The sequence below is a fragment of the Lagenorhynchus albirostris genome, chromosome 19, assembly GCF_949774975.1.
Source record: "Lagenorhynchus albirostris chromosome 19, mLagAlb1.1, whole genome shotgun sequence".
Lineage (NCBI taxonomy): Eukaryota > Metazoa > Chordata > Mammalia > Artiodactyla > Delphinidae > Lagenorhynchus > Lagenorhynchus albirostris.
This window is the reverse complement of record NC_083113.1, coordinates 32,582,490-32,595,100: the sequence shown is the minus strand read 5'-3', so window position 1 is coordinate 32,595,100 and position 12,611 is coordinate 32,582,490. Positions and strand designations below refer to the sequence as shown.

The 12,611-nt window shown below is 46.5% G+C and overlaps 1 protein-coding gene across 1 annotated transcript in view; it reads right to left on the bottom strand.

Annotated features, from left to right (window-relative positions):
- Window positions 1–312: 312 nt before the first annotated feature.
- The window catches only part of LOC132509155 (liver carboxylesterase-like), a 38,755-nt gene continuing 26,456 nt past the window's right edge, over window positions 313–12,611 (bottom strand). The window contains 7 exon segments of the mRNA XM_060129797.1: window positions 313–684; window positions 962–1,034; window positions 1,982–2,041; window positions 2,044–2,112; window positions 7,958–8,105; window positions 8,378–8,458; window positions 10,078–10,218. Of these exon segments, the coding sequence (XP_059985780.1) occupies window positions 501–684; window positions 962–1,034; window positions 1,982–2,041; window positions 2,044–2,112; window positions 7,958–8,105; window positions 8,378–8,458; window positions 10,078–10,218 (756 nt within the window). The 3' untranslated portion in view covers window positions 313–500.

The following is a 12,611-nucleotide window of genomic DNA, read 5'->3' as shown; positions in this document are numbered from 1 at the left end:
TCCTTCCCACTCCAGGTACATCCTCGGTCTGTGCCCCCTCCATGTCTACAGGCGGCTCCACATGGAGGAGAGGGACACTGCCCTCTGGTTCCCTCACATCCACTTACTGGAGTTGTTGACGGCCCAGAGACATGGAGCAGATGCAGTGTCCCCCTCAGCCCCTCCCAGGGCCCAGCCTACTGGACTCTTCCTGTCCAGAGGCCAAGCCAGAGCTGCCCGAGTCACCTTCCTGCCAGTGGTGCCCTCTCTCATCCTTCTCTCGCTAATGAGGATGACTTAATTCCAGTCCAAGACAAAGACACTGACTTGGTCTCCAAAAGAACATTTATTTCCAAAATTGAGGCCACAGAAACAGAAATTCCCCCTCCCTGACCTCTGCTACTCCCATCAGATAATTCCCCAGCCTCCACAATAAGATGCCTCTTAGGCCCACAAACACCTTCTATAGAATACCCCTGTCTGGGGTCCCACAAGCCCCCAAGGCCAGCTGAGCCTCCCGTTCACAGCTCAGCATGTTTTAACTGGGGTGGCTTCTTTGCTGCCTCCTTGGACAGGAACTCGTTCCAGAAAGCCACTTCCTTGTCTTTCAGCTTCTCGGCTGCCTGGGTGGTGACGCCAATCTGAAGGTACCCTTCTTTCTGGTCATATACTGGCCCAGGGGGAAGCCCCTCCCCGTTGGGATTCCTGGGAACAGAATCACATAGAAATTCCCCAAAGCTACTGTGTGGCCCCAACAACCCTCAGAGATTGTCAGGGACCCCTTGGCTTCATCTCTGCCAAAGGCTCATACGCCTCCAGAGACAGGACGCTGACCATCTCCTGGGCAGCCTGTCCACTGAGGGAGCTCTCACGTCAGGGGCCACAGGGCGGGGAGTTTGCCCAGCACACGTTGAAGCTCCTCCCACCCAGCAGACACGCCCTGCCCCTTCCCAACCCTGCTCCGTCTGTGCCACCAGCTCACCCGTTCCGAGCAAAGTTGGCCCAAAATTTCATCACCATCTTGCTGAGATTGGTCTCCTCTTCTGAGGCACCATCTGTGGGGAGGAGACAAAGCCATTGCTACTCAAAGTGTGGTTCAGGGGCAGCAGCAGCCCTTGAGAACTTGTTAGAAATTCAGAAACGGGGCCCTTACTCCAGACCTACTGAGTCAAAACCGCATTTTAAGAAGATCTTGGGTAATTCAAGTGCACTTTAAGCTTGACAGTTACTGACCTAGGTCGGGCTCAGTGAAGGGCTGTAGTCAATCCATAAACTGGCTGGGTCACAGGGCCACACCCCAGGGTTTCTGCTACAGTAACCCCACCTCCCAGGATACTCTCCTTTGGGTCTTTCTTCAATCTCCTACACCCACACACATTTTCATAGAATCTGAAAAATAACCAAGCTGCAAGGCCCCCAAAGAGTCACCCAACCAGAAAATGCCCAGAGGCGCTGCCATGTACAGCCCTGGGTTGTGTCACACACAAGTTGTCGGTAACTGCTGAGGGTTAAGACATTGAAGACATCTGTGAAAAGTCTTTCTTTAAAATATTATACTCTTAAGTGTATTAAAATATTAAAAGATATGACTTTTAGATAGATAGATGGATGGTTGGATAGACAGAAACATATTAGTCCTGATTCAAGGTTAAGAGCAATTCTAACCTTACTCTCACGTACCTTCTGATATGCTCTTGTGAGTGCGAAGTGAGTGGTGGCATTCTAGCCCTGAGCAGGGCCCTGCAGGTGACCCACCTCCTGTCTTACTGATGCCCAGGTCTGGATTCTTAGAGTGACCATGGAGGAGGGCGCAAGGATACACATTCTCCACCATGCACATTAGAGCAAGAGAAAGGTTAGGACCCTTTGTCCTTCAACCCTGTTATGGTGAATTCAGGAAACTAAGACCTGGAGAGAAGGAGGAACTTGCCCAAGGCCACCAAACCAAGACTTGAACCCACATCCCCTAACTCCAAGTCTGTAGTCACCAAAGGGCCATCACCTTTCACAAATGGAGCCCCGAAGACCAAGAAGAGCTCATCCCCATGGTCCCCCATCACCGCTTGGGTTTCATGGCTGATGAGAAGCTTGGGCGATACTGGAACTCATACATGTAAGTGGGGGCTCCGACATCTGGAAGACATGGATTCATGCACAGTTCACTTCAGCAGACGCACACCTGGATGGTATCAAGGGCTCCAGAGGTGGGTGGGAGGGGCGCTGTGAGCAATCAGGAAATTGGGGGCATGCCTGGTCCTGAGTGAACAACAATATTAACAGCAGCTGCCCGTTGTGAGAACCAACCGTGTGCCAGACCCTGTGTGTCCCTGCAGGAAGCCCCTGGTTATCAGCGTAACAGAGAAAAAGACTTTTGGAAAAATTTCATGATTTGATTAAGGGTGCCTAGTTGGGGGAGGTAGAATAGGATTTGAGCCAGGTATTCATTGAATGAATAAGTGAAGATTGATTGAATAAATCAATGAATGTTGAAACCTTGGGTAGATCCATTCAAAATAACTACAGCGGCACTAGGTCAACTCACATAAGCCCCTTCTGATGCATTCATACACACAGGACGTCTATATGCACACACTTTACACTACCGTATTTCATTGCTAACAGGTTAGTCTTCATTCCCTTGGAGAATACCTGCAGCCTGACAGGTGCCTTCTATTATGCCCATTTTTGAGCATTTCTGGTATTTTTCACACGTATTCCAAGAAGAGTGAAGTAAATCCAAGTTGCTGGCCTGAAAGTGCAGATATTTAAATACAAGCCTATGCAGAAAGGGGAGAGTCTAGTCCTTGTGTCTCAGGAAACCACAATTCAGAATTTCCTTTTTCTCTGTCATCTCACAGGTCTTGCTTCCTGCTTGGCCCAGGGAATGTTAAGGTAGTGGCAGAAGGAAGAAGGGGCCAAGGAAGGGTACAGTTCCTCCCTCCTCCTCTCCCCTGCCCCTATGCTCACCACCCCCTCTCTAAGCCCCAGGAAGATGTCAGTTTTTCTGCTGATGCTTCAGCAGCGTCGCCCATCTTGCTCCTTCAGGGCTAACTCACGGGCCACCCGCCTGGGGAGCTCTGTGCTTTGCATTGATCATTATGCCCAGAGCGAGTGACTCTACCCGGGAAGGGTCAGGCCCCAAGTCAGACTGGCAGGGAAATATCACACTTTTTCCCTTCCTGGGGACAGAATCACATTTGGAAAATGCAGAAAAAAGGAATAAGAACAAAATGATCACATCTAATCCCACCACTCAGAGAAACCTGTTAATATTTTAGCACTTATCCGACTTATGTATATAAAATTAGGATACTACTGTATATGTTATTTCATATGGCTATAATAATTGCTTCATATCATTAAATATTTGCCCACAAAGTAGCTTAACAATATATGCTATCCCCACAGGAGGATGTAGAATAATCTATTTAATTGCCTCTCTCACCCCCCATCATTGCACTGTGGTTTAGCAAGAGGTGTTTTTGGAAGAAGCAATCCTTCTGTGGTCCCACAATCCACTTATTAAACAGTTGTTTCAAGGTCAAGCAGAAATTGCTGTAAGGAGGGGTTTTATCCTTGGCTCTGCCACTTAGAAGTTTTAGAATGGAACTCACAACCCAGCCAGAGAGGAAAGACCTTTTGTGAATGAGAGAACTTAATTATGGCAGCATGCTGCCCAAAATAGATTCTCCTTCTTTGTTTCTTTTTGTTTTTTTTTAAGCCTTCTGCCTTAAACCTCTGAGATTTATTAAATTCCTGCAACCACAAGTCTTCAAAATAAAGTAGGCACAGAATTGAATAATAACATTTAAGAACAATAAGAAAAGCAGAGGGAAGGAAAGCTAGCAATCAAAAATACGCAAATTAAAAGTGTGATTTTTTTTTTTTTTTGGTTAGGAGGGGCTTATGAAATTACAGCATTATTTTTTTAATTAATTAACTAATTTATTTTTGGCTGCATTGTGTCTTTGTTGCTGTGTGTGGGTTTTCTTTAGTTGTGGCGAGTGGGGGCTACTCTTTGTTGTGGTGCGCAGGCTTCTCATTGCAGTGGCTTCTCCTGTTGTGGAGCATGGGCTCTAGGTGCAAGGACCTCAGTAGTTGTGGCACGTGGGCTCAGGAGTTGTGGCTCACAGGCTCTAGAGCACAGGCTCAGTAGTTGTGGGGCATGAGCTTAGTTACTCTGCAGCAGGTGGGATCCTCCCAGACCAGGGCTCGAACCTGTGTCCCCTGCATTACCAGGCAGATTCTTAACCACTGCACCACTGGGGAAGTCCCTATTTTTATTTTTTAATCTGAGTATCTCAACTGAGAGAATTAAGAAATCCACACTCTTAGAAAAGGGAACCCCCTGCACTGTGGTGGGAATGTAAACTGATACAGCCACTATGGAGAACAGTATGAAGGTTCCTTAAAAAACTAAAAACAGAACTACCATATGACCCAGCAATCCCACTACTGGGCATATACCCAGAGAAAACCACAATTCAAAAAGACACATGCACCCCAATGTTGACTGCAGCACTATTTACAATAGCCAGGTCATGGAAGCAACCTAAATGCCCATCGACAGACGAATGGATAAAGAAGATGTGGTACATACATAAAATGGAATATTACTCAGCCATAAAAAGGAACGAAATTGGGTCATTTGTTGAGACGTGGATGGATCTAGAGACTGTCATACAGAGTGAAGTAAGTCAGAAAGAGAAAAACAAATATTGTATATTAACGCATATATGTGGAACCTAGAAAAATGGTACAGATGAACCAGTTTGCAGGGCAGAAATTGAGACACAGAAGTAGAGAACAAACGTATGGACACCAAGGGGGGAAAGCTGGGGTAGGGGGTGGGGGTGGGGGTGTGATGAATTGGGTGATTGGGATTGACATGTATACACTGATGTGCATAAAATTGATGACTAATAAGAACCTGCTGTATTAAAAAAAAAAAAGACTAAAAATAGAACTACCATATCACCCAGCTATTCCACTACTGGGCACATACCCTGAGAAACCATAATTCAAAAAGAGTCATGTACCAGAATGTTCACTGCAGCACTATTTACAATAGCCAGGACATTGAAGCAACCTAAATGTCCATCGATAGATGAATGGATAAAGAAGATGTGGCACACATATACAATGGAATATTACTCAGCCATAAAAAAACCCGAAATTGAGTTATTTGTAGTGAGGTGGATGGACCTAGAGTCTGTCATACAGAGTGAAGTAAGTCAGAAAGAGAAAAACAAATACCGTATGCTAATGCACATATATGGAATCTAAGAAAAAACAGTACTGATGAACCTAGTGGCAGGGCAGGAATAAAGACACAGACGTAGAGAATGGACTTGAGGACATGGGGTGGGGAAGGGGAAGCTGGGATGAAGTGAGAGAGTAGCACTGACAAATATACACTACCAAATGTAAAATAGATAGCTAGTGGGAAGCAGCTGCATAGCACAGGGAGATCAGCTCCATGCTTTGTGACCACCTAGAGGGGTGGGGTAGGGAGGGTGGGAGGAAGGTTCAAGAGGGAGGGGATATGGGGATATATGTATACGTATAGCTGATTCACTTTGTTATACAGCAGAAACTAACACACCATTGTAAAGCAATTATACTCCAATAAAGATAAAAAAATTAATCAAAAAAAAAGAAACCCACACTCTTATACACTGGAAAGCAATTTCACAATATGTATCAAGAAATTTAAAATGCTCCTACAGGCCCAGGCTAGTAATTAAACCTCTAATAACCAATTCTAAGAAAATCATCAGAGATTTGGTTAAAGATTTATGCACATGAGGCTGAGCATAATGTTTTTGTAGCACCAAAGTATGGGCACCCTGCCTAAATATCCAATAGGACAGGAAGACTAAAGTAAATTTTAATGCATTATTCCATGAAATAATGGATGTTTTTTATGAGTTTTTGTTGACATTAAGGAAATGCTTACAATATAGGATTCTGTGAACAAAAACATAAGATAAAATTAATATTTAAATTATATGTAAGATATGGAAATATTAATAGAAGAAAATATGTCAAAAATTTATAGCACATTCTTCTAGGTGGAGGAATTATGAGTGATATCTAGTTTCTTCTTTACGTGTTTCCATATTTTCAAAATATTTTACAACTGTAAGATGTTAATTTTATATTCAGAAAAGTTCTCTTCTATAAAAAAAAGAGTAAGACAAGTACAAAAATTTAAAAAGGAAAGAATAATGTTGATAAAATCCGGGAAGTCCAGGCAAAAAAGATCCTGAAGGCAGTCATGAGATTCAGATAAAACACAAGTCCAGGATGGCTGGGTCAACAGACAGTGAGGAAGAGGAAACCACATGTATCGAGAGACAAAGCCAAGTTTGTGAAAGAACAGATTTGACCCCAGGCAGCCCCTGGCTGAAGAGTTTCATCAGGACCCTATGGAGGAGGGAGTGGTAACCAGCACCTGTACATGACTGTCCTGAATTTTGGGGACATGGTAGGTGAGCTGTAGCTAATTTTTATTATGCTTTTAAAGTCCCCAATTCTAAAATCCTTCTAGCACAGTTAGAGAGAGTGGTCTGGATCAGAGAACCATTTCCTGACTTGCAGACTAGGTGAAGGATAGCTCCTAGAAAAGGAAGGGTCCGGTGAGGACCTCAACAAGGCGCCCCAAAGGGACACCTCCTGTTCGGGTGAGCTCATCCATCCTTTACCTCACATCCCCCCTACACAGTCTTGGGATATGTTGAAAGGTCCTGTGATAGACCCAGCACACACTGGGATGGAACAAGGCCAGCTGCAGACATCAACATTCTCCAGACCACCTGCCCTACACCTCCCCCTTCTCACTCCTTTCAGCTTTCTTGGTCCCAGACAACACTCCTGGTCTTACTCCTGGCCTCACTCTACCCCCAGCTCCACTGGTTAACAAACTAGTTTGCAACTAGCTCTGATCTTGGAAACCTTCCAAGACCTATCTTCCAAGATTTCCCCTCTAGCCCCACAGACCACCGCAATTCAAGTGAGGAGCCCTGTGGCAGAGGCTGTCGGTGCCTCCCCATATCCCCTGTTTCCGGACACGCCAGCCTGAGTTCCACCTCCTGCATGCGTAGCTCTTTGCCTCAGGTCTTTGGCAGCCAGAGACCACTCTGCCCACGTGTGCAACAGGTCAAAGCACCAGGGAATTAACTGCCCTTGGGAACAGCCTTCAACCAATGTCTTGACAAAGTTGGAGGATAAATACCCCAGCTCTCTTGCCACTCTCTTGGGATAACCCTAAGATATGTCTTTCTCAGAACTCCCCAGCTCCAGTTGTCCACAGTGGATGCTTTCTTGACAGTGCAGGGTGGACTGGCTTCCTCTCCATTCATGTCACTTCTCCACTCCTCTACTGGTGTTTCCTGGGATCACCCCCCAAATAAAATATTTGTATTTGGATCCTTTCCTTGGAGTCGCTCCTGGTGGAAACCAAAATAGGACAGTGCCCCCCACTGTCCCCAGGCCATATAGAATGGACCTTGGAGTTTCCACATGTCTTTTTTAAAAAAATAAATTTATTTATTTATTTATTATTTTTTGGCTGCGTTGGGTCTTTGCTGCTGTGCGTGGGCTCTCTCTAGCTGCGGCGAGCAGGGGCGTTGTGGTGTGCAGGCCTCTCATTGCAGTGGCCTCTCCTGTTGCGGAGCACGGGCCTTAGGCACGCAGGCCTCAGTAGTCGTGGCACGTGGGCTCAGTAGTTGTGGCTCATGGGCTCTCGAGTGCAGGCTCAGTAGTTGTGGCACACGGACTTAGTTGCTCCACGGCATGTGGGATCTTCCCGGACCAGGGCTCGAACCCGTGCCCCCTGCATTGGCAGGCGGATTCTTAACCACTGTGCCACCAGGGAAGTCCCTCCACATATCTTTCTATGCTGAGCATTAGGAGAGAATACAGTGTGAAGCTGGTGCGGTCAGTGTCCTTCTCCTGTCCACTTTCCATGACTCACCTCTGTGGCGACGGGGCACATTCACAGATGGGACAGCAAACATCCCATCTGCAGTCAAGTCCAGGAACAGGTCTTTCCTTCTGGCAGGGTCGTCCGTCCCTCCTAAATACTTGTCAGCGGCCACTGGAGTCAGTTCCTCAGGGATGTTCTGAAATAGATCAAGAGTGAAAGTGACCACCAAGCCCTAGTGAACAGCATGGCTTCTCCAGCCAGGGAGGAAGGCTTGCATTAATGGCGAACCTCTCAAGTTCTGTGCAACCACTTCCGCCCACTCCTGGTGGTGAGGTGGAAAGGCATAAAAATGGGAGTAGAACCCCCCCAGCCCCAGTCTTCATTCTGCCATTAGTTGCTCTGCAGTTGGGGACAAGCCTCTTCCCCTCTTTAGGGCTCAGCCAGTTCCTGTGATTCCTAGACTCTTACAAGGATGGGGTAGGACTTCCACACGAGTGACGTGGCCGTCTTCTGGTCCAGCTTGCCTTCAGAGAATGAGTAGCCCATGAACTGTTAAAACAAAGGTTAAGCAATTGTGAATCATCCGGTAATGGCAAGAAAAACCGAAGTGACCAACACACCAAACCAATGCAGGCTGAAGGTCACTTTGTCATGTCTTGATGGGCATGGGTCTTTGAGGAGTTGGGCAAAATCAATGAATCAAATGGACTTTTATATTTAGACATCAAGGAGTACAAAGAAGATAAAGTAATTGTTAAGGGAAGCTGCCCCAGTCTTTGTGTGTATGTGTATGTATGTATATATATATATGTGTGTGTGTGTATATGCGAACATATATATATATATATGTATATTTAGGCTAGAGTCTCCACATTGGTCATCAAGGCAGAGAGGGAAGGTTTCAGCCAGCCAAGTGTTGAAGTAGAGGGCTCTGGGGCAGATGACACAGACCTCACAAATACCCCGCCTGTGTTAGATAGCAGAGAAAGCCCCAAATTCTGCCATTATGGTTTTGGTCCTTTGGTATAACCTCTGAAATCATTCTGAAGAACTGCAGAACTCTGCACATAACAACTGCATCAAAACTCTGCACTAAGTGACTTCACCAAACTCTAGCACAGCCACAAGCAGCTTAAGGCGCTGTCCCCAGGATGACCCCAGGCCCCCTTAAAAAGCTCTGTGCTGCCAGGAAAATTTACCGTTTGCTCTAGCCAAAACCTGGTGATAGGCAGGTAGGTCCCTGAACCCATTCTTAGAACAGTTACTTTAAAACCTTGTTATTATAAATCCTTTCTCTGCCCTTTGAGATGTAAATCTACCACACAAAACTGTTTCCTCAGGACCTGAGAGCCATCTCTATGAAAAGCAAACATTCAGGGGGTAATTCTTGCTCTCTCTTCCAGTCCCTGTGGAAAGATAAAGGCCTAATTTCAGCAGGAGCCTTGCTTCTACTTACACCACGGCCTCCTGTCATAAAGAGAGAAGAAGTTTGTTTCTTCTCCAGATAAATGCCAGCCAACAAATCTAGGTGGCCCAGTTACACAGATAATCCTCCCTGAGCCCCCAGCCTTGGGTTCAGTTCACAACTGATCTTTTCCCTACAGCAAGGGTGTATCTGAATCAAATCTGTTACCACTTCAACTGGTGTCCGGCTTTGTTTATCTTTGGCAGAAGGGAAAGTACTTCCTAACTTTTAGAAGTCAATTTTAACTCAGGAGGAAGCAGGCTCCTTTGAATCTTTCCAGTTAGATGAATGAGAGTGTGAGGTGTGGGTGGGTGGAATTTATGGGGAAACTATGAAAGCACCAAGCCCAGGGAAGAGGCTGAAGGTCCCAGGCCTCACTCTCCTTAACTCCCAAGCCCCTTCCCCTTTCCAGGCCTTGGGTTTCTCATCTGCCCAATGATTATCTCTCCCAGCCCTCCTGGCACTGACATTTCAGGATTCTTGGATGGGAGGACAAGCAGAGAGTGTGTGGGGATGTGGGTCCCCAGGGCCGCACCACCCAGGTGACAGCTGGGCCATCGTGGAGAAGGTTTCCACGGAAACGTCAAGGTGTATGAAGGTCCCAGAGGTGCGTGTGCGTAGAAGGAGGGATCCTGTGACCAGAGATGGGAGGGGTGATGTGACGGGCAGGGGAGGCGAGTCTAAGAGGCCTGCACTTTCTCACCATCGGCAGAATCCAGCCACACTCCTGCTTGTTGATTCCCACGACGTAGGGAACGGGGTGGAAATTCTTTTCAGCCAGATTCTCTTCGGGCATCTTTGGCAGCAGCACTCCGTCAAGCACGGTGGGCAGGAAAGGAAAGCTCTGGGGAAGAGGGCAGTGTTGTGTCCATTATGGTTGCCAGGGTCTCCTGCCCTCTAGTCACTTAGTAGCCCTCTTGGTTACCAGATCAACTCTCATGGTATTGCAGGGCTTGTGTTCAGGTGACCCTTATTTACTTGATAATGGCTCCAAAGCCCAAGAGTAGTGATGCTAGCATTTGGATATTCTTTTAGGGTACCTAATTTATGAATTAAACTTTATCATAGGTATGTATGCGTAGGAACTGAAACATAGGATATATAGGGTTTGGTACTCTCTGAGGTTTTGGGCATCCACTGGGGGTCTTGGAACTTATTCCTCGAGGATAATGAGGGACTACTGTATTGACATGGCCACAGATTAGTAGCAACTGACTCACATGTCACAACCTGGGAAGCTGGTTTCCGGTATAGTTATAGTTCATATTTGGTCACAGTGGTCATTAGGAGCAGGGTTTTTGGAGCCAGACTGGATTTGAAATCTGGCTTTGTCATTTACTAGCTGGTCACTTGGGAAAGTAGTTTCACCTGTGTGTGCCTCCGTTTCCTCATCTATAAGATGGGTTGTTGTGGGGATTAAATTACTGAACACATGCAAAACGCTGAGCACAGTACCTGGAACCTGGAAAGGGCTGAATAACATTAGATATGATTCATTAGCAGTGCTGTTACAGATCCTGCACTGGACACCAGCCCCATGTGCATATTCCCCTACCTGGATGGCAGGTAGAAGTGGACAATTCCTAGGCTCTGAGACCCTATGGCTCCCGGGACCTGCTTCTACTCTGCAAGGACCAGTGAATGACAGGCCATCTCTAGTTGCCAGCAAGAGAGGTTCTGTCGCATGATTCTGATGCAGCAGGACAAGGCCCTGAATCCTAATCCACTATGGCTGACGATAGGGGAGAAGGGACTGGGGTGCCACTACTGCTCACTTCCAAAGGCTGCACAGTTCAGGAAGGGCTGCTGCAGGAGGCCAGCAAGAGTAGCAACTCATTCTGGAAGGAGGACCCAGGAAGGCCACACAGAGGAGGTGCCTACCGTTGGCAGTGGGCTTTGGGGAATGAACAGTTTTCTAAAGAGTGGGAACAGCATAAGCAAAGTGACAAAGGTGTCACTTTAGTGCTCATCCTAGGAACCTCAAACCCCAAGGGTCCTGGGCTTGGAGGAATGTTGGGGGTGTGCACTAGAGACATGGTCACATGTTGGAGCACGTGTTCTGCACGTGCCTGCACACAGTAGGGACTCAGATGTATTTTGAATGAATAACTCCATGAGTGAGGGGATTTGTCTTGTAAGGAAGGTCTGTCTTTTAAGACAGAGGCGGCATGTGTTTACAAGGGGAAATCTGTCAGGACCGTGGGACATGGGATGGGGAGGGGCAGTAGAGAGACAACAAGGGTCCAAGTTGATCAAGGTGGAGTCCAGGGCAGTGTCCAGTGGGGACTGACTGATACCAGCAACAGTAAGAGGGACAGTAAACACTGCTGTCCAGAGGGGCTGCTAGTGGCTGCTCTGTGTGGGCCTCATGTATCACCTTGCTCAGGTCAAAAAACCCAGAGGAGGGAATTCCCTGGCGATCCAGTGGTTGGGACTCCACGCTTTCACTGCTGAGGGCGAGGGTTCGATCCCGGCTGGGGAACTAAGATCCCACAAGACGCGCAGTGCGGCTGAAACCAAAACCAAACCAAACTAACAAACAAAAAACTCGGGCCTGCTTCACTCCTCTTCTCCTCACGCCCCACACGCTGTGCATCAGCACATCCCATCAGCTATTACTTCAACAACATCCATGGACCTGGAGGTTCTCATACTAAATGAAGTAAGTCACATAGAGAAAGACAAATACCATATGATATTGCTTATATGTGGAATCTAAAAAATGATACAAATGAACTTATTTACGAAACAGAAACAGACTCACAGACATAGAAAACAAACTTATGGTTACCAAAGGGGAAAGGGTGGGGGAAAATTAGGAGTTTGGAATTAACAGATACACATTACTGCATATAAAATAGATATACAACAAGGATTTACTGTATAGCACAGAGAACTATATTCAATATCTTGTAATTACCTATAATGGAAAATAATCTGAAAAAGAATATATATATCACTGAATCACTTTGCTGTACACCTGAAACTAACACAATATTGTAAATCAACTATACTTCCATAAAATATATCTCTATATATCTATATCTATATCTATCTATCTACCTATCTATCTATCTATCTATCTCCAGGCCCAAACCTCTTCTCTCCACCCACTCTGCTATAGCCTTAGTCCAAGCTGCCATGATCCCGGGCCTGGATTATTCCAGCACAGAGGCTCCCCAGCTGGTCTCCCTGTGCCTGCCCTGCCCCTTCCCTACATCGTCCTCAACACAGCAA